The sequence below is a fragment of the Xiphophorus couchianus genome, chromosome 23 (assembly GCF_001444195.1).
Source record: "Xiphophorus couchianus chromosome 23, X_couchianus-1.0, whole genome shotgun sequence".
NCBI lineage: Eukaryota > Metazoa > Chordata > Actinopteri > Cyprinodontiformes > Poeciliidae > Xiphophorus > Xiphophorus couchianus.
In genome coordinates this window covers 6,655,052-6,680,686 of record NC_040250.1, presented here as the reverse complement: position 1 = coordinate 6,680,686, position 25,635 = coordinate 6,655,052, and the positions used below count along the sequence as shown (strand labels likewise).

General features: G+C 38.0%; 2 protein-coding genes and 1 long non-coding RNA gene across 5 annotated transcripts; 2 read left to right on the top strand and 1 right to left on the bottom strand.

Moving 5' to 3' along the window:
• The first annotated feature begins 4,838 nt into the window (after positions 1 to 4,838).
• On the top strand, positions 4,839 to 17,480 carry slc25a43 (solute carrier family 25 member 43). 3 transcript variants are annotated; one of them, XM_028009576.1, is made up of 7 exons: positions 4,839 to 5,017; positions 6,622 to 6,766; positions 7,623 to 7,990; positions 9,924 to 10,165; positions 10,247 to 10,419; positions 16,012 to 16,146; positions 16,511 to 16,723. In XM_028009576.1, the coding sequence occupies exons 3-7, from the start codon at positions 7,716 to 7,718 to the stop codon at positions 16,721 to 16,723; spliced, it is 1,038 nt and encodes a 345-aa protein (XP_027865377.1). In that variant the 5' UTR covers positions 4,839 to 5,017; positions 6,622 to 6,766; positions 7,623 to 7,715. The 3 variants fall into 3 exon arrangements, with proteins under 3 accessions (XP_027865377.1, XP_027865378.1, XP_027865379.1); XM_028009577.1 differs by lacking the exon at positions 6,622 to 6,766; XM_028009578.1 differs by lacking the exons at positions 4,839 to 5,017; positions 6,622 to 6,766 and having other exon boundaries at positions 7,716 to 7,990; positions 16,511 to 17,480.
• Positions 17,481 to 18,606: 1,126 nt separating this feature from the next.
• On the top strand, positions 18,607 to 20,605 carry LOC114139396 (ADP/ATP translocase 2). Its single transcript, XM_028009330.1, has 4 exons — positions 18,607 to 18,802; positions 19,362 to 19,848; positions 19,934 to 20,074; positions 20,164 to 20,605. Exons 1-4 carry the CDS (start codon positions 18,692 to 18,694, stop codon positions 20,319 to 20,321), a joined length of 897 nt encoding a protein of 298 aa, XP_027865131.1. The 5' UTR covers positions 18,607 to 18,691; the 3' UTR covers positions 20,322 to 20,605.
• Positions 20,487 to 24,155, bottom strand: LOC114139397 (uncharacterized). The gene is made up of 2 exons (XR_003594435.1): positions 23,632 to 24,155; positions 20,487 to 22,659 (listed from the first exon to the last, which is right to left on the bottom strand). It is a non-coding gene; the product is annotated as an uncharacterized LOC114139397 (long non-coding RNA).
• Between the last annotated feature and the right edge of the window lie 1,480 nt (positions 24,156 to 25,635).

Here is a 25,635-nt window from a genome sequence, read left to right as displayed (position 1 = left end):
TCCTCCTCTCTACCTGTACGCAGCTCGGATCAAGGTGTGGGGGCCGCATATCAAACGGGGCCCGGCCTTTGATGTGGATGGAAACACAAACACTGATTTGAGCGGAGTCGTAACAGCTTATTTGTTCCCTTTAGTCATTCATTGAGCCGCTTGTTGAATGTGTATGCCTTCAAAGGAGCGGTGCATGCAGCGGCGCTACAGTAGCCGAGGAGGCCCTGAGAGCGGCCTGGCCTGGAGAGGTTGCAGGGAGGCCATCTGGCTTCCTGTTCCTTAGATTTGGTATTGATTTATTGACTGTACAGGGGAAGATAAGAAGGACGCAGCTGCCAGAAGTTTTTCTCTGCCTCCTCAAACACAATTGACCTGCTGCTCATCTGTACTGATGGGAGAGCTAATGCTTAATTGCTGAAATAATATAAATAAAAAGGTTATTTGCTTGCATTTCATTTCAACAAGAAAAACAAAACACAATTGTTTCCGAATGCAGAAGTCTCTTTATTTTTTTTATCTTATTTTGAAGTATTTTAAGTGCTTTTGAAATGTGTTCACACCTCTTCTTTTTCACCTAACATTCAAACTGTTGGCCCTGTATTTTTATCCTAGTTTCTGACATGCCTGACTTCTCCATCACCAGAAACTCTTTAAAAATAATCCAGAGCATGATGTTTTCAATTTAGGAATGCTCAAAATTCCTGCAAATATTCCTTAAAAGCGTGTAACCAACAGGCCACACTGCAAAAATGTTCCATTGGCTGATTATTTCCCTTTTAACATGACAAAAATGTTTTGTTAAACGTTAAATAATCTGCCAGGGGAACTAGTACTATTTTTTAATCCACATTAAGTAATTGTTTACCTAAAATAAACCTCTATGTCTTGCTGAAGAGTTATGTGAAACTTAGGTTTTTCTTATTTTAAGTGTACTAAAATATTTAACAAGAAATTAAACCAAAAATACTTGGTAATATTTTGTGTTTTTGCAGCGATAAACTGAGCAGCAATAAGCAGTGCATATACACGAGGTAGAAAAGAGAGGATAAGTGGGTTTTAGGCATGTTTGCTAATTAAAGTCTGAAAAGTGTGGCATGTTTTAATATTCAGGCCTCCCTGATTTGATGCTGTGCAGAACCACATATCCAGAACCAGAACTCCAGCTGTGATTCTTTTGACATATGTCCAACTATCATCGTGAGTGTAGGTGCGCTTCTATTTTACCAAAGTCTGAAAAACACAATTTTACAACTGCTGTTTTTCTGCTAAATAAGAAATGCAACTAGAATCACACTTCAGTAAGTTTGTTCGTGTAAAACGTCGTGTAAATGTAAACACATGAGATGTATTCACGTTTCAGCCGCATCATCAGCCATCAGAGGAGACGTCGACGTCTCATTCAGGCGTTGGAGCGACAAACTTTGGACTTTGCTACGAACACATGCAGAGTTTTGGGAAAATTATAGTCAATCATACATAAGAGTTATGGATTCAACACTTTTGATTGACAAACTAAACTTTTCATGTTGTCCAGTGAGGCCAGTTTTACAAATGATCGGGCTGCTGCTGTTTACAAATGGGCTTGATCTGAAAAGTGTTTTCATTGCAGTTTTACACAAATTTCAATACGCCTGAGAAACCATCTCATCCTAGCGCAAAAACGTTTTATCTAAAAACTTGAGTTTTTTCAAAATCAACGTGTTTCCATGAAGCAGAATAATTTTTGTAAATCTAATTTGTGCAATTTTATGGTTAATGGTTTGTGAAATGTTGTCAATTTTTAACAGAAGAGTTCAACAAATGTTTAATTGAATTTAAGCCCTAGACTTTAACTAGGCCATCACAACACATGAATATGCTTTGATCTAATTCTGGCTGAATGTTCAGGCTGGTTGTGTTTTCAGTCTCAACTCAAAACTTCAAATCAACTCATAGGGGTTTGTTTTTTCTTTCTGAAGACATTTTTGCTCTAAATTTGTTCACAACTCTCTCCCTGACTTGGTCTTCATGATGCTTTCTTCACTTTCACAGACCAATTGCAATAAATTACACAATGCATTCTTTCTTACTACAGTTTTTAAAGGAGGTTGAATCCAAATGCAGATTTTTATTTGCTAAAATAAATTCAAACCATGTGTCATTTCCCTTCTCCTTCACATTTCTGAACTACTTTGTGTTGCTCTGTCACATAAAAGCCAATTTAAATAAGTTGAAGTTTGTGTTTGTGTTTGCATAGTGACAAAATGCAAAAAAATACTTTAACAGTGTCCCCAGAAAGCATTCGTAAAGTATTTACAGGTCTGTCGTGATAAAGATGCTTCCCAGTAATGAGGCGCTAAGTCCCATTTATTATTCCTAACAAATCCTGACGGCCTTTCACAGTTTGCATCATTGGATAAATCGCAAAATCTGAATTAGGCCTCTTCGCATAACAAGTCTCTCAGTCTTGTTAAGTGAGCCAGGACCAGTTTGGCCAGAGCCTCACATTTAGAGGTGTGAACGTGGCCCGACAGTGAATTGTACTCATCCCTGATTTTTTTCTTTTCTCACCAACACTCCCCCTCCTCCATTAAAACAAAAAAAGACCAACACACACAGGCAGACTCCCCATCCCCCGCCTTTTCTTCCCTTTCCCCTCCCCTGCCAACACAAGTCTGTGATGTGACAGTCTTAGATAAAAAAGGCGAGAATTTTATTGCAGCAGTCTGTGAGGCTGGCACCAGACCTCCATTGTGACCCGCCGCAGCGGGTTCCCTAGTGTTGGGCGCCCTCTGCTGACCGCGTTCTCTCGGGTTCCTGCACTTCAAAGTGGGAGATCAAGGGCCGACTTGCGCATGACATCCAGAGAATGACAAAACCACAGCCAGCCTGCGACTGCTGCAAGGTGCCTGCTGCAGAGACAAAGGCATGCAGGCAGCTCCCGCACTGGTTCTCCTCATGAAGCAGTGGGAGGCGGGGGCTTTAAAATACAGGAAGGAGGCAGTGCAGCGACTGTGGTGGGCAGAGGCTACATGAGGGGAAGTGGAAGGACAGCAGTGGAGACAGGCTGGCAACAGATTGTCTGAGGTGTCCTGTTTGATTGCTGAAGCATTAATTGAGAAGATTCATCACTTATCTTTAAAGGTGACCTATTATGCTTCCTTGAACTGGTTAGGATTGGTCTGTGGTCAAAACAAAACATGTCTATTACATTTCTTTTGCACAATTTAATTTTTAGATAATGAGATTTTAGTCTGGTCAGTTCTGCTTATTTTGTTTTAGGGAGTCTTCTCAATCTAAATCCAAATAAGCTGCTGCTGCCCACGGGCAAAAAAATAAACATTTACACTCACACGTGAAAATGTCTGCAAACAAATGTACAATTATGAAACTGTGCATCTTTGAAAAGCAGAAGTGGAGCCTTCTGTACAACCAACAAAAATGCAGGAAGTGGTTTCTGGGTGGTAAGTCAACACCAAAACGTTTGTCTTGTCTAGTAGCCATTATACACCGGATAGAGTTAAAAACAGCTGATCAAACGTGCTGGAGCTTCACTGGCGTTGCTAGGTGAGGGGCAGTGGCTGCTAAATTGTGTCGCTACATTCTGGAGGGTTTTGAAACGGCTCATTTTTCAAACATAAAAACATTACCTTATTGCCAAAAACTGTCTGGGTGTTTTTTGGCCTGTTTTAAGAACCATCTGAGACCCAAATGGAAGTACAAAACATGAATTTTGCATAGTAGGTCCCTTTAAAACATCAGAGTATCAATACATGACAGTGAGGTCAAACAGCTTTCTGATTGTATTTTCCGGAATATAAATTGCACTTTATTCATAATTTGGCTGGTTCTTCAAATTGTAAATTTTTTCCTCTTCATGATGCATTTTTTTGACTGACACAACTTGTACTCTGAGCCGATAGTCAGGATGATCCTCAGCTGCCAGCTAAACCTACACTCCTACAATAAAAGAAAGCATGCGTTTCAGGTTAAAAGCAGAAATGAAACTCACATTTTTAACAAAGTCCAGGACACACCTGCAGCCACACTGAAAAAACACAATATATTACCAAGTATTTTTTATTTAGTTTCTAGTGTAAATATATAGTAGCGCACTTTAAATAAGACAAAACTAACTTACAAGTAAATTTTCAGCAACAAATCTGAGCTTGTTTTAAGAAAATAATTACTTAATATAGATTTTTTTTTTAAGTTCTAGTTCCACTGCCAGATTATTTCACTTTTAACAAGACATTTCTCCAGCGTTATAAGTGAAATAATCTGTCAGTGGAGATAGCCATTATTTAAATTAAGTTATTATTTACCTAAAAAAAAGCTCCAACATTTTGTTGAAAAGTTACTTGTAAGTTAATTTTGTCTTATTTAAAGTGTGCTCATATATTTACACTAGAAACTAGACCAAAGGTAATATTTTGCACTTTGCAGTGTGGATATGGGTGTGTCCTTGGCTATATTTTTTTAAAAAAAAGGGAGATTCATTCTGCTTTTTCTAGTTTACATCAGAAATGCATGTTTTATTTTATTTTATTTTAGTGTGGGGTCAGTTTTTTAGGGTGCAGGAGAGGATCATCCTGTACTTTCCAGAGTATAAGTAGCATCAGTCAAAAAATGCAACAGGACGAGAAACATGCAACTGGACTGCAAGTCACATTGTAAGTTAGTTTTGTCTTATTTAAAGTGTACTAATGTATTTCCACTAGAAACTAGACCATAAATAGTTGGTATGTTTTGTGTTTTTGCAGGACAGCCCTAGAAGCCGGAGTGAGGGGGAGTGGGACAAGCGGCGTCTTGTGATCAGGCTGTCATTTCCTCTCCTCGACTCTGTTGTTCCTGAAAAAGGGCTTTGAGAAGGAGCCAAGTGGCCCTGGCAGTGACAGTAGGTGGGCTCCTCGCGTGGATCTGGTGAGACCGTCAGAGGGGGGAGAGGAGGTCGGGTTGAGCCCCTGGCAGGCCGAGACGAAGAGAAAAACAAACACGGGGACGAAATCCTGTCCCTGGTGGCGAATACACTTCACAGCAACCAGAGGTGATTTACGGTACAGTAAAGAAAATAATCTAAATGACGACAAATCTGTCTGGTGCAGACTTATGATGGCAGCGTGACTGCAGATCTTGAAAGAAAGAGGAAATGAGAGTATTTAAAATTGAAACTCTCCTTTCGCCACACTACAACCACAAACTTCTGTGTTTTATTGATGTTTTAAATGACAGACCAAAACACGCAACACATAGTTGTTAAGTGGGAAGAGAATGAAACATTGTTTTCTACAGAAAATAACCTGAAAAGTGTGCCATGCATTTCTGCAGACGCCCATTTTTATTGATACACCCATAAAAATCACCTTGAACTTTTGATCAAAATATATCCAGATGTTATAAAGGCCTAGTCAAAGTCCAGACTTAACTAAATGTAATAGCTAGTGGAAGGAACTGAACATTTCCGTGAGTTATGTTGCAAACATTTCAGTTAGATGCTGCAGCAAAAGACAGATTAACCAAATGTTGACTCAGAGAGGCTGCATATAAATGCACACCACACTTTTTAGATTTTTAATTTGTAAAATGTTTGGAAAAGTTTGCTTCTACTTCACAGTTATGTGGTATTTTCAGTGGTATCACATACAATCTCATAAAAATATAGAAGTTTGTGGAAAATGTGAAAGTTCAAGGTTTATGGATGTGTTAGCCAGATACGGTAGCTGGTGTAATAAAGATAAAAGTTATATAATAAGTTACCTCTCTCAACCAAGAGGGTATAATAACCTGAAAATGAAATTATCAGCACAGAAACAATCAAAAGTCAGAGTCAAAATCAGCTTTATGCTCAACAAATTAAACTTCTGATAGAAATTCATAAAGTTTCATTTTAGATTATCATCTGTTTGCACTGATGTTCTCATAAGGGATAAAAAGAAAAATACAAAGTTTCTGTGAATTCATTCTTCATAAAATTCATGCGTTTTTCCACAAAATACAAAAGTCTTGGAGCAAAAACATTGATTATTGCAAACAACCACAGATATTTAAAGAGTTTACGTTTAAAATTGGGTTGTTTGAAACTGCAGAATCAAACTTTATGGTTGTAGCGTGACTAAATGTTACATTTTTCATGCAGTATGAACATTTTCTTTATGGCACTAAATTATACAGAAAAGTCTCAGAACAAATATCTTGGCCTTGGTTATGAAAAAAATAAATAATTTTTTTTTTAAAGAAATAAACCTAAAATGCATTCCTTCATGAAGACATATGACATTTTATTGAATGTAGCATCTAAAACTGGACTTGAGCTAAAATGACAAAAGATTTCCAAATTATGACTAAAATTAAAATATGTTTCAGTCAAAACTATGACTAAAGAAAATTAAAATGTGGAGTTAAAATTAGTGAAGACATTGTTGAACATTTATTGATAGAACTGAAGAATAAAATAAAGTTGTAAATTATTCCATTTACTGTCTATACCCACTTATCCTACAAGGTGTCTAGTAATCATAATAATTTCATAATTAAATGTATTTATAATTATTTTTATGTGTATTATGCATACATAAATGTTTAAATATGATATAAATTCCCTATAATAAAAATTCAAACAATAAATTAAATGTTTATTTAAACTATTTCCAGGTTCCAGGGTTGAAGTTGACTATTTCAAGCTGCCACTGTGATTCTTCAAACCCCAACATTTGATCGGTTGACTGGGGCAAAAAGTTAACTTCAGATCAATTAAATTGATCAGAGCAGTTTAAGCCCCACCTTTTTACTTCTACAGGTAAGGCTGACAGCAACACAGAACAGTTTAATAATAAATAAATACTTCTAACATGCATCCTATAGAATAGAATAGAATTACTTTATTCATCCCAGCAGGGAAATTATTTTGCAGTTACAGCAGCATAGAGACAAGACACACAACAACCACCACTGAGTAGCAATTGTAGACAAAATAAAAATAAAAATAAAATATAACATGCTGTCAATATAAAAAGCAACTTAGAGCAGTCCTTGCAAAGATTTTAAAAAAATGCAGATACAGTATGTATATACAGATATACATACTGTATATGTATGTATATCTGTATATACATACATACAGACATTTTACCATCCATTTTATGGATGGTAAAATGTAAAACCTTTTGATGTATGGAGGACCAAAGCTGGGCATAATTAAAAATAAAAGCAGAAATATATGTATTTTGTGTTTCCTTTTCCCTATACATGTTATTAAAAATGTAGATATTTTATTCTCCTTATAAATGCGTTTTCATCAAGAAATGTATATATTCTTATTTCCTTTTTCCTTTATACATGTGTTTTCATCCAGAACTGTAGTTTGTGTATGTAATTATTAAATAGCCTAAATATTTTTGCACCCAGTTTTGAACATTTGCACTTTTGAACCGCCATATTTATTTTCCTGCGTTCATCCTTAAAACTGTCCATTTATTTGTTGTTTAAAAGTAGGTCAAGGAGCGCCCTCTAGTGTTTAACTGAGTTATCCCACATGATCAAATCAAAGTGACGTGAATATTTTTGTCACATAACACCACAGGCCCGCGCAGGACACACACACACACACACCTTCCCGGTGTTTAAAATTAGATGTGTGTGACCCATCCACGCAGGTCGCTGGTTGTACCTCGAAGAACAGCGAAACCCAGCCGCAGGGTCGAGTTCAGACCCTACAAGGGGGTTCAGGCTAAACAACCAGAGAAATAATGGTGGTCTCGGTGAAAAACGACACCCGGCTGACCAGTTCTCAGAGCTTCCTCTGCTCTGGTTTCGCTGGTTTCTTCAGCAAAACCGTCACGTCTCCTCTGGAGGTCGTGAAGATTAAACGTCAGGTGGGAACTTTTCACGGCAAAGGCGGATTTCTGCAAACTTTTATGGTCATCTACCAGAATGAGGGACTTCGAGGATTTTGGAAAGGGAATATGGTCTCCTGTCTCCGGCTGTTTCCATATACAGCAGTTCACCTCACCACATACAAGAAGTAAGTTTAGTAGGGAAATATATAATACTGGGACTAACTGTCGCAAATTATATCTTATTTTATAGCTGCTTGTGTTATTATTCATCTATTACTTCACTTTTAGTACACACTGATTTTGCAAATTGACGCTATTATCAATATGGATGAAGCATTTTAACACGTGTGATGTTTTAAAATTAAAAAAAGGCTGTTTTGTTATTGTTTTGTCGTTTATTTTACTGTACGGAAATACTTCCTGTTTTGACCGTGCGAGACGCATCCTCTTGTTTCCAGCCAATCAGAAGGCTCCATTTACTCAGTCCATTTTTAAACAGGAAGCTGTTTCGTTTGCCCGAAGTTTTGTCTGGCAGGTTATGATAAGAGGTTTAATCGGTACTTTATAGAAAATATATTCGCCAGAAGCAGAAATACAGTATATAAAACAATTTTAGAGATGTAAAGAAAAAACCCCAAAAAACAATATTATATTTTTGCCTCCAACTTCACCAGCTTCTGCAGATTGAATAAAGTTAATGCAGTGAGTTTAACAAATTGTTTACATTAGGACTCAAACTTTCATCAGGAATATGTAGATTGATAAGCTAACTATTACACAACTTGTAAATTATCTGTTGATTTAAAAAAAAGTAACAAGTTAAAAATAATGGTTGAAACTGTTTAACGGTGAAGTAAAATCTAATTAAAAATCTGTAATTAAATACTGTGAAATTAGTGTTTTTCTGCAAGATGAACATAAACATAATTATTATTACTGCGATTTTAAATATATTTGACAAAAATAAATATTAATCACAGAATTATTCAGCTGCAATAAAGAAACTGTGTTTCGTGTTTAAATTGTTTGGGGGTTCTATAACTTGCTGAAAGGGGAATTCCTGCCTGTGAGACCGAACTGAGGGCAAACGGTTTGAAATCACATCTGCTGGGTTACCAGAGGGCAAAACAAACTACTGATCTCTGACAGCATGGATACAGGAAGAAAAAAAGCATTAAGCTGAGCAGTAATCCAGCAAGGAGCAATAAACCCGGCTGGTGCTTTATAACACATGTTTGAATTCCTGGTTTTATAAACATAAGTTATTCAGTGCTCACCTTTTCCTGTCTAGCAGCGACAGCAGCAACTGTTCAGTACTCTGTGTTCCAGGAAAAGGAACCCCCTTCCTCTTTTAGCTCTTGTTTTTTTTATTTCAATCATATTTCCTGCTGAAGGTTTCAGGTTATCGGCCTGAAAAGTAAAATACTGAGCATAAACGTCCACATAATATATATTTTTTTACATTTAAATAACAGTTGTAGTTTTTACACCAATGTAGAAAGTGTTTAATATATTAAATAAGAGCCACAACACTTGTAGAATCTACGTAGATAAATAAATAAGAGATTTTAAAAATGTTATTGACTTAATCAATCATGCCATCGGTTATCCTTAAAATTAATTGATTCTTTGGACAAAAGAATTGTCACATTCTACCATTTTTTAAACTAAAACACTTAAGCCTTTTTCATAGAGCATTAGAAATATATTAAAAGATACAAATAAACAGAGAATTTTTTTTAATAAGATGTAAACATTACTAAAATACAATAAAATAAATGTGAAGCTAAAACTGCCACTTGAGGAGTTTTGAGTAAAACATATTTACAGACAAAGGTGTTTTATATAATCTTTTATTTATACAGAAACAATCTCTTGAGACTTGTTGTCTCTTTTACAAGAGATATATGTTACATACATCATAAAAAGGCAAATGAAAATAATAAAAAATGCAAAATGTATATATTTTTAACAGCTTTTGTTTAACTACTGCTCTGAATATATTGCTTTTTCAGCAAATTACCATTTTTTGAGTCTGCATACTCCAGTTAATCAATTACTAGATTATTTCAAAGATCGATTCATCACTGTTCATTATTGACGCCTGTTTGTGTGCAGGATCGTCCACCTTCACATGGATGAGCTGGGCTTTATCTCCCAGTGGAGGGCCATATTAGCCGGCGGACTGGCTGGCGTCGCTGCCGCCCTGCTCACGTATCCTCTGGAGGTGGCGGAGACCCGACTGATCGTCCAGAACTGCAGACAGCGGACCTACATCGGCGCAGCTCACACCATCTCAAAGATCTACAGGAACGAAGGCCTGCCCGCTCTCTACAGAGGATTCTCCCTCACCGTTCTGGGTAAGCACGCATTTATTCAACACACGCGTCTGACATCGATACTGAATTATTTTCCACTTCCTCCATCTTCTCCGCCTGCAGGTGCGGTTCCCTTTTCAGTCGGATGCTATGCGGTTTACATGAATTTGGACAAGCTGTGGCAGGAGCCGTCGTTTCGCTTCACTCCTCTGCAGAACTTCATTAACGGCTGCATTGCAGTGGGAGTGGCTCAAACGCTCTCATACCCCTTTGAAACCGTTAAACGGAAAATGCAGGTGGGTAACGAGCAGCTTATCTAATTTAATTTTGTGTGTTTGTCCTCAAATTGGTGTTATTTTTATAAATTTGTTAATAAATAATATAAATGACAAATTCACAAAATGAATCCTGCGAACAGAAATAATGGTTCCTGAGAAAAATGTGTCAAAATGGGTTAAAGGAGAAGAAAGTCGTATAAATTTACACATGAAAAGGAACATATAAAACTCCAATATTATTTTCTGGAAACTGATTGTGATGAGGTGGATTTGAAATTGAACAATATCAGAGTAAATAAAATATTAAACGTTATGTTTTGAGAGAATTTTAAAATTAGGCTTTGCAAAAAAAAAAAAAAAAAAATAAAGAAATAACTTATCATTGGAGAAAAGCAAACAAATTACTTTTGCCATATAAAAACAATAAATATTTGTCCCGCCAGTGCAGGTGATTGGTTCGGATGGAGAATTTTTACTTTTATTTTTGAGAAAATTTATTCCAAGCAAAGTCGTCTTAAAATGGGAAATGTTAAATACAAAATAAAGTATTTTTCCTTCTGTTTTTTCATCTATCTGGTGACTTTTCCAGATCTGCTTTTAATTACTTTTATTAAGCTTCATTAAATAAAGAAACTAGTTTTTCTAATTTATTAAATAGAATCTAAAGGAATTTGCAAACTGAATTTCTCTATTTTGATAAGACAAATATGCAAAACTCTTTTTAAATGTTGGATTTATATCAGTTTCCCACACAAAATATGACTAGTTTATAAGTTTAATTAAAAATATTTGGTGCGCAGATGAAAAAATTCACAGTATAATTTCAGTATCACAAGAGCCTGTTTAAAGAAACTACCATGAAGCTAAATCGTTTATGAACGCCAGACTGCTGCTCACAACAAAAACACGCTGCTAAAAGCACTAAATAATGCTAAATATTATTTAGTGCTATAATCTAATTTAATACTTTTCCATGACGTTAGATCTTAAACCCAATCGACACATCTGTGGCAGAAGGAAACCGCTCGTTCTGAGGAACAGAGATTCTTCATTTGATGCAAATGTTGTTGCCACAAAGTTTTCTAAATGACCTTGTTTCTCTTCATGCTGTTTTTGTTTATTTAATTACATGAAATTTTCAACTAAATCAGAAAATATTCAAAAGAAAAGTGCGACTTTTGTTAAATATGCACTAAGCAACAAGAGATTCATTTAAACTTTTGTTAGTTTATCACGTTATTTCATTCTTTGTTGTTTTTTGGGGGGCGGGGGTTACATTTATAGTGGAAGGATACCAACAAATTCGTCAATTTCTTTATATATTATTGGTGTAAAATCCTCTAAAAATGTCTGACTGCTCTAAAGCAAGCAGCCAATACACCGATCAAGCAATACACTTTTTAAAAATCTGTTTACTTACTGGATATAATACAAGTAAAAGCCAGTAAATTAGAATATTTTGAAAAACTTGATTTATTACAGTAATTGCATTCAAAAGGTGTAACTTGTACATTATATTTATTCATTGCACACAGACTGATGCATTCAAATGTTTATTTCATTTAATTTTGATGATTTGAAGTGGCAACAAATGAAAATCCAAAATTCCGTGTGTCACAAAATTAGAATATTACTTAAGGCTAATACAAAAAAGGGATTTTTTAGAAATGTTGGCCAACTGAAAAGTATGAAAATGAAAAATATGAGCATGTACAATACTCAATACTTGGTTGGAGCTCCTTTTGCCTCAATTACTGCATTAATGCGGCGTGGCATGGAGTTTCTGGCACTGCTCAGGTGTTATGAGAGCCCAGGTTGCTCTGATAGTGGCCTTCAACTCTTCTGCGTTTTTGGGTCTGGCATTTTCTATGGGGCTAAGGTCAGGGGAGTTGGCTGGCCAATTTAGAACAGAAATACCATGGTCCATAAACCAGGCACGGGTAGATTTTGCGCTGTGTGCAGGCGCCAAGTCCTGTTGGAACCTGAAATCTCCATCTCCATAGAGCAGGTCAGCAGCAGGAAGCATGAAGTGCTCTAAAACTTGCTGGTAGACGGCTGCGTTGACCCTGGATCTCAGGAAACAGAATGGACCGACACCAGCAGATGACATGGCACCCCAAACCATCACTGATGGTGGAAACTTTACACTAGACTTCAGGCAACGTGGATCCTGTGCCTCTCCTGTCTTCCTCCAGACTCTGGGACCTCGATTTCCAAAGGAAATGCAAAATTTGCTTTCGTCAGAAAACATGACTTTGGACCACTCAGCAGCAGTCCAGCTCTTTTTTTTCCTTAGCCCAGGTGAGACGCTTTTCGCGCTGTTTCTTGGTCAACAGTGGCTTGACACGAGGTATGCGGCAGTTGAAACCCATGTCTTTCAAGCGTCTCTTGGTGGTGGATCTTGAAGCACTGACTCCAGCAGCTGTCCACTCCTTGTGAATCTCCCCCACATTTTTGAATGGTTTTTTTTTCACAATCTTGACTAGGGCGCGGTGATCCCAATCGCTTGTACACTTTTTCTGACCACAGTTTTTCCTTCCCTTTGCCTCTCTATTAATGTGTTTGGACACAGAGCTCTGAGAACAGCCAGCCTCTTCAGCAATAACCTTTTGTGTCTTTCCCTCCTTGTGCAATGTGTCCATGGTCGCCTTTTGGACAGCTGTCAAATCTGAAGTCTTCCCCATGTTTGTGTAGGCTTCAGAACTGGACTGAGAGACCATTTAAAGCCCTTTGCAGGTGTTTTGAGTTAATCAGCTGATTAGTTTGTGGTACCAGGTGTCTTCAAAATTTAACCCTTACACAATATTCTAATTTTGTGACACACGGAATTTTGGATTTTCATTTGTTGCCACTTCAAATCATCAAAATTAAATGAAATAAACATTTGAATGCATCAGTCTGTGTGCAATGAATAAATATAATGTACAAGTTACACCTTTTGAATGCAATTACTGAAATAAATCAAGTTTTTCAAAATATTCTAATTTACTGGCTTTTACCTGTATATGCCACCCTACAAACCGGATAAATGGTGATCCGGTTTGTACAATGTAACTAACATTTTAGGTTTAATACAAAAGTGCGTTCAGCTGCACAGAAAAATATAAATATGGGTAGATTAGATCAGATTTTATCCTGCTTCAACTTGTTGAACAGGATCCTGAGAAGCGGCTTTCCTGCCACAGTTTCACCAGAAGGGGGCAGTAATGTCGTGTCCAAGTTATTCACTGAATGCAACGCCTTATAGAGACCATAAACTAACTGAACGAGGACCTTTACTGGACAGAAAAATAAATCCCTGCTTAAAAACATGCCTATTAAATAAGTATTAGTAAATGTATTTTATGTGAAATTGGTTCTGCGTGTTTAATAATCTTTAATTTGCATTTCAGACCTTTCTGGGTTTATTAGGATGGACAAAATCCTCATGGTCCTCATTGTTCCTCATGGAACAATCGTTCTGCAAAGGACTGGGCACTTCATCCGGGTTTCGTCTGCCTATTATTAGCTGCCACAAGGTTTAACAGCAGCTGGGAATGTGAATGTGCCTCAGGTCCATCAGGCTATAGATAAGTTCTCTAAAGATAGACTGTCAGATAGCAGCAGCTCTGAGGGCTGTGCATTTCCAGATAATGCAACCTACGGCACTTTATTATACAGTTTTTATTGAAATGCTTCCATTTAATGAGAAGCGTACGGTTAAACGTTAACCCACTGCAGAGAAAAGATTAAAAAGATGTTTCCAGATGGACAGGGTAATGATATAAGATGAGCGCTGTACAGTTTAACTTCTTCTTCTTAATGAGTTTATGTGTCAACTACAAATTTTAAGACGCCCACATGTGACCTCAGCAGCCGTAACGCCCACATGATGGCCGGCTGGATGTACGACAGAACCTACGTGAACTCGGAGACGCTGAGGGCGCTAATGGCGGCTCAGGAAGTTAAATATCTGGAAGTCCAGCAGAGTCAGAGGGGAGGAAGCCTGTTGGAGTTGAAATGACGTCTGCAGCCTACAAAAGGCGATACAGGAGCTTTCTCTGGAGAGTTTTTAAACTTTTTTGTCCTTACAAATTTGTTCTAGAGGTTTAAAACTTTACAGGATACACGTGAGGTTCAGTCTGTGGTTAAATAAAGAGAAAACAACTCAAGTTTTGTGGCAACATTTACTCCTCTTTACATCTGATTGATGACATCTCGCCTTTCTTAGCTTTACCCAAAACATTTTTACACCGGCTTGTTTTACTACACTGAAGATGTTTTAACAACAAACAAACACAATTCAAGCAATCTTAGCAGAGAAACATTTTCCAGAGGAAATATTCCAGAGGAACTTCCTCCTAAACGTAAATGTCCAGATTTCTTTAGTTGCTGGTAGTTTGTTTTTTTGTTTGTTTGTTTCTCCTTTGGTGCTTTAAAATATTTAAATAATTTTATTGTATTGCCATAATTTCAAATTGAAAAAGGTGCTTCAGTTTAGTTTATTTGTATAGTGGCAACTTAAATATTAGATTTAGAAAAATCTAATATTTTATTTAAGTGCATTTATTCATTTGGGGGTAAAATATCTACTTTAGAGATTTTTTAGTTTGACTTATTTTTCAATATTTAGATATTTTTCAGCTAAATAAAGGTAACTGTAGCTTTTTTTAAATTAATTTTAATTTTGACTTCCTGTTTTCCTGGGGTATAAACACATGAGCCGGTTTCTCTTAGTTACTCCTTAAGAACAGGAACTGAAGGAAAACACGCTGTTTGAACAAAGTGACCCAAATCCTGAGTGACAAAAATTCATTAAAGAAAAAAAATCTACTAACTCAGTCACAATAATTAAAATGTCTAAGATAAGTGAAAATGGATAAAAATAAGACTGGATCTGGGGATATTTGTTTTTAAATCATCATGCACAGTAAAGTGGAAAACAGAAAAATTTAATAAAGGTGCACCACAAGGCTCTGTTCTTGGCCCACTTCTTTTTAGAAAGGTGTATGTGTGATTTGTAATATTTGTCTCCTGGTTCAGGTTTCCAGGTTTATGCTAATTACAATGGAAGAGGCAGGTAGAACATCCTAAATAATACTTAAGTAAAAGTAGCTTTACTTCAACATATTTTATTCGAGTAAAAGTAAACAGGAAATAACTCAAATAAGAGTAAAAATAATTTGGAAAAAAGCTACTTCAGTACAAAGTAACTGATTAAAACATCTGATTCAATATTTTACGATAATGTTATTAGACAAACAAAAATAGAAACCTGTAAAAATCCTTCTATGTTAAAAACTAAAATCAATACATACAATAATAAATACAAAATAACAAAACTTTTCCAACCAATACACTTTGGAGAATGTCCTGTATGTTTAATCTAAAATATTTTTGCAATATATCCTGCTTATAAAATGGGGAATATCCCACTTTGAGGTGTAAAGATACACACAAACTGCAAAAATAAATCTGTTTTCTACACATTCTTCAAAACATGTTTACATTTCATACTTGAAAATGACAACAGAGATATTTAAAAAACAATCTTGACGTTTTAACTTATTGGAATTTTACATTTTTCTGCCAATTCACTCATATTTTATTTCTTTTTCATTATTTTCTCAGGCACAGAGTTCTCGTCTTCCCCATTTTGGTGGTGTTGATGTCCACTTCAGTGGAACGATGGACTGCTTCATGCAGATTGTTAGAAACAAAGGCGTTCTGTCACTGTGGAACGGACTAACGGCCAACATGATAAAGGTGTCTCTATGCTTGATTGTGTCATAGATTCATTTGGTTAGAAAACTGATTTCTGTGTAACAAATAGCTCCCACGTGCCAACGGAAAGATTTGTAACGCATGATCTGTGCAAAGGCAGGAGTGACGCAGAGTGTCCACTGCAGGAGAACAAAGTGGAACAGCATGCTCCAGTCTCCAATTTCAGCTGCAAATATCTTCAGCGCTGAACATTGTCTCACACATGATGATCTAATTTAAAACAAGACCCCTTTAAGTTCAAGAGAAACAATCAATAAGACTTAAAAGCGCACATTTGGGGTAATTTAGGTCAAATTTCCAGTTGTTTTAACACTAATCAGATCAAAACTCTGTTGTTCCCTCACAGATTGTTCCTTATTTTGGTCTTCTGTTCACCTGCTGCGAGATGTGCAAGCAGGTGTGCCTCTACCGCAACGGCTACATCGTCTCACCTCTGAGCTACCAGCCCACGCCGGGGGTCGACCAGAGCCTCGGGCCGTACGAGCTGGAGGAGGTCAGGCGCTACTGGAAAAACAGGAACTTTGGGTCAAGGGAGTCGTCTTTTGGGAACCGCTGGTGAAGCTGGAAATGCGTCCCGAGGACAAAAAAATGGAGGAAAAATCAAAAACATTCACTAGACCCTCCAAGAGACTAATACGAGGACTATTTCAGAGTTATATCATTTTTATCTGACAGTATTAAGCATAAATTGTGAGCAATTTATGACTGCTTTATGTAAAAACCTGTGCCTTTGTTGTTGAATATTTATTTTGGCTCCTGTTGCAGTTTTTGCTGCATTAACTTCACACTGTGCTTCAGTCTGTTCTGAGGAAGTAGACTAACTCTGATGATTGAATCTGAGCGTTATGATTGTAAAGAATCAAATGAATGCAACGTTTTCATCCTTCAACAGAAGCAGGCTTTTATCTGCTGACACAAATTGTTACTGAAGGAATCAAACATTAAAAAATGTTTACTTTTAACAAAACCTAAGTGTTTATTTTTTTATGTGTACCCCGAAAAGATAGAACTGCATCCAAAAGCTGACTTTTTAAAAAACAAAAAATGAGTTTAATGTCTTAACAGTTGCTTTGTTTTTAAGCAAACTTTTTAAATTCTTCTACAATTTCAATGTACTGTATGACACAAAGCAATGTTTTATTCCATTATTTTATCAACGGTCGACCTTCCAAATTCACATTTTATTTCAACATTTTTTTACTAAACATGATTCTTTATGAGAAACTGCTACATGAAGATAACTGTGTACATCTACACCAAATGTATTTTGGTAATAATAACTTTGTACATTAAACTATTTATGGTAGAGTCCAGTATGTTCTGTTTGCAGTTTGTCCTCCACCTTGTAGTATTTATGGGCAACATAGTGTACTACATCCTGTATATGGCAAGCCGTCATAACATATATTCATTCTGCAAGCCTGCTAGTTAGTTGTTTGGATTTCAGTAGCATTTAACCTCATTAAAATCACATTTAATATTATTTTTCCAAGAAGGGCTCTAAGTTTCCTTTAAAGTGACTGGAATGCTTAATACATGTATATATTTTTTTAATGTCTAAGTTTCATTTAGAGTTGTAACAAAAGATTCATTCATTCACAATCAAGACCAACATGATTATGAAACACACCTGATGTTTTTGTTAAAGTTTCATAAACTTCATTTTGAAAGAAATTGATTTGGAAAAATGTCTCTTTTGCCTAATTTTGTTATTTAGCATTTATGCAGTTTATATTGATTATTTTCATTTTGGTATTTAACATACCAAAATTTCCACATATTTTGGTCCATCTGATGATGCATTTCTTAAATATTAAATTATTGGTGTGTTGAGTACTTGAGTAGCTTTTTCACCCAATACTTTTTTTATAACTGAATAATTTCATGGATGGCTACTTTTTACTTTTACTTGAGTTAAAATATGTTGAAGTAGTGCTACTCTTACTCTACCTGAGGAAAGAAGAAAATATGCATTGGAAACGTTAAATTATTTGATAAAATGACCTGCCTTAAGAGCTGTGACAGGTTTTACGTGGACTCAGTCAGCTGATTGACTCGTGTCCTTCTCAGTGTGGGAAACACGGTGACAGCCAAAGGACATCAACAGATGGGGTGACCTTTACCCACCATAGTTTTCAGGCCCTGGCTGCTTCAGACTGGCAGACGACGCGACCTTTAACTTTAATAAGAGTAAAGAAAACAAATAACAACAAAATGAAAGTAAAAGGAACTATCCACAACTTTTTTTGGATAACTGATAAACTCCCTCTTCTCTTTTGGGACGAAAATATGCCCTTTCATTCCCTGCGTGACCATGGAAACCAGCGAATCAAACTGACAGAACGCCCTCTGGCCCCGCCCACCGCACTCACAACCGACCAATAGCAAGCGAGAGTCGAAGTTCGTGCTTTTCTATGCGTTCAGCCTCCTTAAAACCCCTTCAAGTCCCGGTTCGATTCTGCCATTTCAACTCCACCTGCAAACCAGACGGAGCGAGCAGCGGGACGGCGTCCGGAAACACCCTAAGATGACTGATACGGCTATCTCCTTCGCTAAGGACTTCCTCGCCGGTGGTATCGCCGCTGCCATATCCAAAACAGCCGTAGCCCCCATTGAGAGAGTGAAACTTCTCCTCCAGGTAGGCGTTATTCCTCTCTATGCAGAGACGCCTCAGCCTTTGATACGACATCCTTAAAACAGCTGACTCTTAGATCCTGACCTGACGCAGTGATAAGTGCTGGTAAAGATTTGTTTTTAAAGCATGGATGCTGCAGCGTCAGCAGCAGAAAGTAGGCTATTAATAGTAAATCTCAGCAGCTCTGTCTGAGTTTAACAATGAGCATATTCGAGGCAAACCAGACCAGTTATGTAATAGTCAGGCCTGAAAGCTGCAGCACTCCACGGGAGGAAACACAGTGTCCCTTAACAAGCTCATATGGTCACCTGCTGCAGCGTTTGAAAAAACATTTCTTCTTCTATGAAGTGTGATAGTTTGGCCTAAAAACTTGCAAACAAGGTCATAGGAAGGATTGCACCACGGGTTTTCACTGCTGCATAGGGGCCTGGATGCAGCAGGAGGAGGAGGAAGAAAAAGAGGGGGCGGGGTTATGAGTTCTTGAATGAATGCGTAGAGTTGATCCAGCATGCAAAAACAGATTAGTGTAAAATAATAATGTAATTTCCTGTTTTTCTTACAGGTGCAACATGCCAGCAAACAGATCACAGCCGACAAGCAGTACAAAGGCATCGTGGACTGCGTTGTCCGCATCCCCAAAGAGCAGGGCTTCCTTTCCTTCTGGAGAGGCAACTTGGCCAATGTCATCAGATACTTTCCCACGCAAGCCCTCAACTTTGCTTTCAAGGACAAGTACAAGAAGATTTTCCTGGACGGCGTAGACAAGCGCACGCAGTTCTGGAGATACTTTGCAGGTAACCTGGCGTCAGGCGGCGCAGCAGGGGCTACGTCGCTCTGTTTTGTCTACCCACTCGACTTTGCCAGGACGCGTCTTGCCGCCGACGTGGGCAAAGCAGGGCAGGAACGTGAGTTCAAGGGCCTGGGTGACTGCTTGATGAAGATCTTCAAGTCTGATGGCCTCAAAGGTCTGTACCAGGGCTTCAACGTCTCAGTGCAGGGCATTATCATCTACAGAGCAGCTTACTTTGGCGTCTACGACACAGCAAAGGGTGAGACTGCAAGCTTTCTCCCCCCAATGAGCTCCTGAACTTTAGGGAACTAGATTAACCTTTTGAACTGATGCATCTCTTTCAGGCATGCTCCCAGATCCCAAGAACACACACATTGTTGTGAGCTGGATGATCGCTCAGTCTGTAACCGCCGTTGCCGGTCTCGTGTCCTACCCCTTCGATACCGTCCGTCGTCGTATGATGATGCAGTCTGGACGCAAAGGAGGTAATAACTCTAACTTGATGCTTGATTCTCTATAGCTTAAAATTTCTGTTTGTGGTCATGATTGAGACCTTCTTCTATTTTCTCCTCAGCTGATATTATGTACACCGGCACCCTGGACTGCTGGAGGAAGATCGCACGTGATGAAGGCAGCAAGGCCTTCTTCAAAGGAGCCTGGTCCAATGTGCTCAGAGGCATGGGCGGAGCCTTCGTGCTCGTCTTGTACGACGAGCTTAAGAAAGTTATCTAAGTTGATTGTGTCTCTCCACTGTTCATGTTGTTAAATTTATCTGTAACATATCTTGTACATTTGGAAGGACTTAAATACCTGAGCTATATATGTTTATAGGGGACCAACTAGTATTTTTTTACTAGTTGTACTGGGGGAATCTGTTATGCACTTGTTTTTTTTGTTGTTTTTTTTGGCCCATTCTTTTCCTTTTTTTGTTTTGCCCCTCACGAGAATTTCATTCCCTGACTTCAAGAACTTTGCCAGAATATGAGAAATAAAGGCAACCTACTGCGTGAACCTCCTACCTGGTTTCTAACTCTAATGTCATGCATGAATGGTTTCCAGGTTGGCAGCCCCTTGAGAGAGCTGTAAGCTTAGAACTGCAGGTTGTAGTTGGGGGTGAGCCAAAATCAGCTAAGAAAGTTGAGGTGCTGACAATATTTCAAGTCACACTTGCAGAAAAGTGATAGGCAGGTAGTCTGGGAGTCGGACGTTTGAACTTGCTGCAGAGGAACTACTAGGATTACATGCAGGAGGGGTTGGATTACTACAACTTGCTAAATATACTTTGATCTCTTGCCGTGCTCTGTCTGCCTCGGACTGTTGTGACGGAGGACTTTGTGTCCTTGAGCTGATTGACAATTTACAAATACGATACACAAATTATTTCCTGTCGCAGCCAAGATATATGGTGTCTTTAGATCTTAGCAAGATGCTACAGCTAAATAAGCCTCTTTAAGGTTTGGGTCTGCAGCTCATACACTGGATTCCTCCTGACACATGATCTGTCCAGCATAAAGAGTTGCAGGCTTTGACCTGGTAGTGGCATATGCAGGAGAGGACGCAATGTACCGCTTACTCTCTAACCAGGGGGTGTACTCGTCGTCCTGTTGGTAGTATTTGCCCTTGTGCAGTTGGTGTAAATATGGGGAGTTGTTTTACAGGTTTTAAATCTACTCAGTGATTTGGTGTTGATACTTTGATTCATTAAGTCATTTTGAGATGAATAATTAAGAAGTTCCCGTTATTAAAACGTGGATAAATTTCAATTGCCCAGATTTTATATTCATGTTACTGCAGTTAAGGTCTTTTATTCCAGTTGTAATAATTAGATCTTGCATCATTTTGAGTTTAATTATGACTCTAAATGTGTCCTTTTCTCTTTCTTTGACCTTGTGAATGGTTCTCTAACCACAGCAGTTAAGGAAATTAAATCTGACAAGACACAAGGAGGAGACAGACTCCTTTAGCAAATACTCAGATTTTCTCAGCTGGACTCTAGTCTAATCTCCTCTGCAGTAGTATGAACTTGACCTCTGACCCAATGAAGCAGATTCCTTGTTCAACAGGGATCAATGCTTTTTATATCCCTGAGAAACACACAGACCTCATGCTGCATCTATTGACTGCAGGATATTGACTTGCCACATAGGAATTTAATGCTTTTTATGACCAAATTTAGAAAAGTTTCATTTAACTTTTAAAACATTTACTTAACATAGCAGACAAACCTCTGCATTTTGACTTATTTTTGCAGTTAAAACATCTGAAACCAGATATTTACATATGTTGTAGAAAAAGAAATTTTTTCCATTGCCATGTTTTAACCAGAATAAGCTGTTCCTGCTTTAGCCCAGTTATTTCCATTTTCTAAATACCAGAATGAGAATTTCCTGACTTTCTTCCAAATTCAGAAATTTGCATACACCAAGACTGTCATGTCTTTCAAAGCCCAGATGACATCAAGATCTTGTAAGCAGCTGATTTCTCCACATCCAAGTTAAATTGAAACATGTTTCACGCTAAAAACAACAACAACAAAAAACAACTGTGTGGTTTTGGTTTTATTAATTTTTATTTGAAAAGATTCTGAAACCCTGTTAAAAAAAGAAAATCCAAATGGTCACACAACTCCGAGGAGCTGAAGGAAACCAAGATGGATGGAGGGAAACAGGAGGGAACCAGGATGTACGGATAAATGGAAGGAACCAGGATGGACAGATGGAGGGAACCAGGACTGATTCAGATGTGGTTTAGCCGTTCATCTGGGTCTGGAAGCAGACCCAGAAGCAAAACAGTTAAATCCTCGTTTTGTTCCCTCAGATCTGCCCATCAGGAGAAGCAGGAGAAGCTCTCCTCTCTTCCAGCCTCCATCGGCTCAGTGTGACGTAGCGACTCAACCTGAACAGTTGAGGCCGTCGTTAGGCTGTTTGATCTCAAATCTCCCACAGCAGCGGCGCTCCAGATGAGCAGGTTGTAGCGAAGTGACTACAACCCGTTTGGCTCATTACTGACGGTACCGGAGTCTGATTGGGTCAAGCTGCTGTGGGACACATGATGAAACTCTCCTTTTACTCTGACACAAATCAAAAGGAGAAACAGAAACAGGAAGTAAACATCAATAGCTGAGTAAATTAAAGGGTATTTAAACCCAGAGGTAAGCCTGTCACAATAAAGAAATAAATCAATCAATCACATGAAATTAAAACAAGTTTAATAATTTCCATGATTCATTGTTTTTTTTTTCTACCAAAAACTGTATGATAAGTCTTCAGTCTGGTGCTTTGGTCTCAACAAGCCCCATTTTTTGAAGGACAACTTTGTTTACAGAGACTCAATTCATTTTATCTTTTATTTCTGTTTTTTCATTTTGTATATTCAAAATGTTCCAGTACTAAAATATTCATTAGAATTTAAAGACTGTTGATCTTTGAGAATGTGTTCTTGCATTACTATGCTATTGCCATTATATCTGTTGAATATTAAAACAATATTATCGCAATAACTTCTTTGACAATTTATGTTGATGACTGTCACCAAGTTTGGCTGGATAATAAATTGTCCCAGAAGGTATTGAAATAAATGATAATGTTTTAATACCATTTTCAACTAATATAATGGCTAAAGCATAATGCAATAACATTCTCAAACTTTAAATTCTAATGAACATTTAACACTGGAACTGAAAGATGTTTAAAATCCTCAAAAAAAAACTAAAAAAATAAATAAAAGGAATTATGAAGTCTGTTCTCAACTAAACATTTTTTTTAAAGAACTATTTTATTTACAAAGCACCAGACTGAAGACTTTAGTCATCCAGTTTTTGATAGAAACAGAGAAACAATAAATCATGCAAATTGAAATTGAGGACGGGAAGGCGACAACAGAACAACCTGCAGGTTCCAGGTCAAACCCCTTACCGACTCAGAATGAAACCACTTTACAAAAACACGTAAATATCACTTAGATAGCAGCAAAATACCTGCAGCTTTTCTAAGGAAGATTGCTAAGTTTCAAGTCAAAGTGGAAAACAATCAGGAAGCGTCACCTGGGAACACTTCCAGGGTTTCCTCCAGAAAACCTGCTGATCCCGGTGGAAGAGCTGCTGGAGTCGTCCATCAGCGGCCCGCTGTGCGTTTGGGTTAAAATGGAGCAGGATCAGGCATCATAACTCAGAAATAACAGCGTGTGAAGCCAGCAGGCAACTGATGGGACGGCACAACTGGTTCACAACTCCTAAGTCAGTTCAATGCCTCAACTATAAACCTTTAGCTTAATCTGTCTTTAAAGTTACTGCTGTAGAAAAAGTCCCATTTAAAATAACCCATAGCCTGTTGGGAGGAAAATAAAGCCTGGTGGCCAGCCAGGCGGGGAAATCCTGACTTCTGTCTATAGCTCTATCTCTAAGGAATACTCTTTACATTTCTAAGCTGTCTCTGGGCTGCTCTTGGTCCGATCCCTCACCTAGGACCCGTTTGGCAGAGCAGACCTGACCCAACTAGAGGCATGAAGCCTCTGACAGCTCCTAGGATCACTGGGACACTCAAACCCCTCCACCACGATAAGGTGGCAGCCCACGGAGGGGAAAAAAAGGCAGAAACAGTTCCATTCTCTGACCTGAACTGATCTGGAGAGAGGCCAGAAGGTGGCGCTCTGGTGTTTCTAACTAAACGTGAAGTTTAGTTAGAAACACAAACTTTTCTAACTAAAAAGTTTAGTTAGAAACTAAAGTTTCTGTTTTTTCAGTTATTTTTCTCTCCATAGAAGCTACACCCGGTCTGGCATTCTGAGTGGCTGTGGTTTCTTCCTGGAGGAGGGCATTGGCTGACATGAGTTCATGAACATGGAAAGTTCTCCTATCAGTCAACTTGTTGTTGTGTCTCTGCTGTGTTGTCTCTTTGCTCCAGTCAGTCGTGGCAGATGGCTGTTGGTACTGAGCCCAGCTCTGGTTCTGCAGGAGGTTTCTTCCTGGTAGAGGGGAGTTCTTCTTTGCCACTGTCACTACATGCATGGTCTGTATGAAGGACTGCTGTAAAGTCAACGACTCAACACAAGCGACTTCCTGTCGCCCCTTGCTGTTCAGGAGGAGTAAATGCTGTAAGTGATGACTCCATACAATCTACTGGGTTTCCTTTGGTGCAAAATTTTGAAACAAATTTAATAAACCAAACTTAATGCATTGATAACTTGGATCAACAGTAATCTATGACTGAATTGAAACAACGTTTTGTAAAATGCTTTGAGAACAACACTGTTGTGAACTAACATTATAAGTTTTGGCCATCTACTTTTGGGGTTTTAGACATTTTTGGTGAATACTTTTGGGGTTTTGAACGTTTTGATATCTACTTTTGGGATTTTGAACGTTTTGATATCTACTTTTGGGGTTTTGGACTTTTTTGTATTAGTTGTTGGGGTTTTTGTTTGGTTTTTTATATTGTTGGTTGAGCTCATTTGTTAGTTTGAAAGGTAAATTTTATTCACAACAAATGTCGTCTCAATGCACTTTTAAATAATTTTAGTTCAATCACATGTTTTCCAATTGCTATTAGTTAACAGTACAATAAGCTCAGTTGATAAAATAGTTTAAAAAGTTTGTACCAAACGAAACCCAGCAGATTGTATGGAGTCATCACTTACAGCATTCACTCCTCATGACCAACAGGGGGTGACAGCAAATCGCTTGTGTGGAGTAGTTGACTTTACAGCAATCCCTCACACAGAGCATGAATGTAGTGACAGTGGAGAGAACTCCCCTGTAGCAGGAAGAAACCTCCACCAGAACCAGAACTGGGCTCAGTACCAACAGCCATCTGCCATGACTGACTGGAGCAGAGAGACGACACAGCAGAGACACATCAACAGGTCAACTGATCAGGAGAACTTTCCATGTTCATGAACTCATGTCAGCCAATGCCCTCCTCCAGGAAGAAACCACAGCCAATCAGAATGCCATACCAGGTGTAAAATCTATGGAGAGAAAAACAACAGAGAAAACAAAAACAGTTGAAATAAGTTAGTAAACACAGAAAATGACAAACAGCAGCATAAA

Coding starts and splice junctions, on each gene's coding strand:
- slc25a43 (XM_028009578.1), top strand. CDS start 7,716: ATGGTGGTCTCGGTGAAAAACGACACCCGGCTGACCAGTTCTCAGAGC. Junction 7,991..9,923: donor CACCTCACCACATACAAGAA/GTAAGTTTAGTA, acceptor GTTTGTGTGCAG/GATCGTCCACCTTCACATGG. Junction 10,420..16,011: donor CCGTTAAACGGAAAATGCAG/GTGGGTAACGAG, acceptor TTATTTTCTCAG/GCACAGAGTTCTCGTCTTCC.
- LOC114139396 (XM_028009330.1), top strand. CDS start 18,692: ATGACTGATACGGCTATCTCCTTCGCTAAGGACTTCCTCGCCGGTGGT. Junction 19,849..19,933: donor CGTCTACGACACAGCAAAGG/GTGAGACTGCAA, acceptor CATCTCTTTCAG/GCATGCTCCCAGATCCCAAG. Junction 20,075..20,163: donor GCAGTCTGGACGCAAAGGAG/GTAATAACTCTA, acceptor TTTTCTCCTCAG/CTGATATTATGTACACCGGC.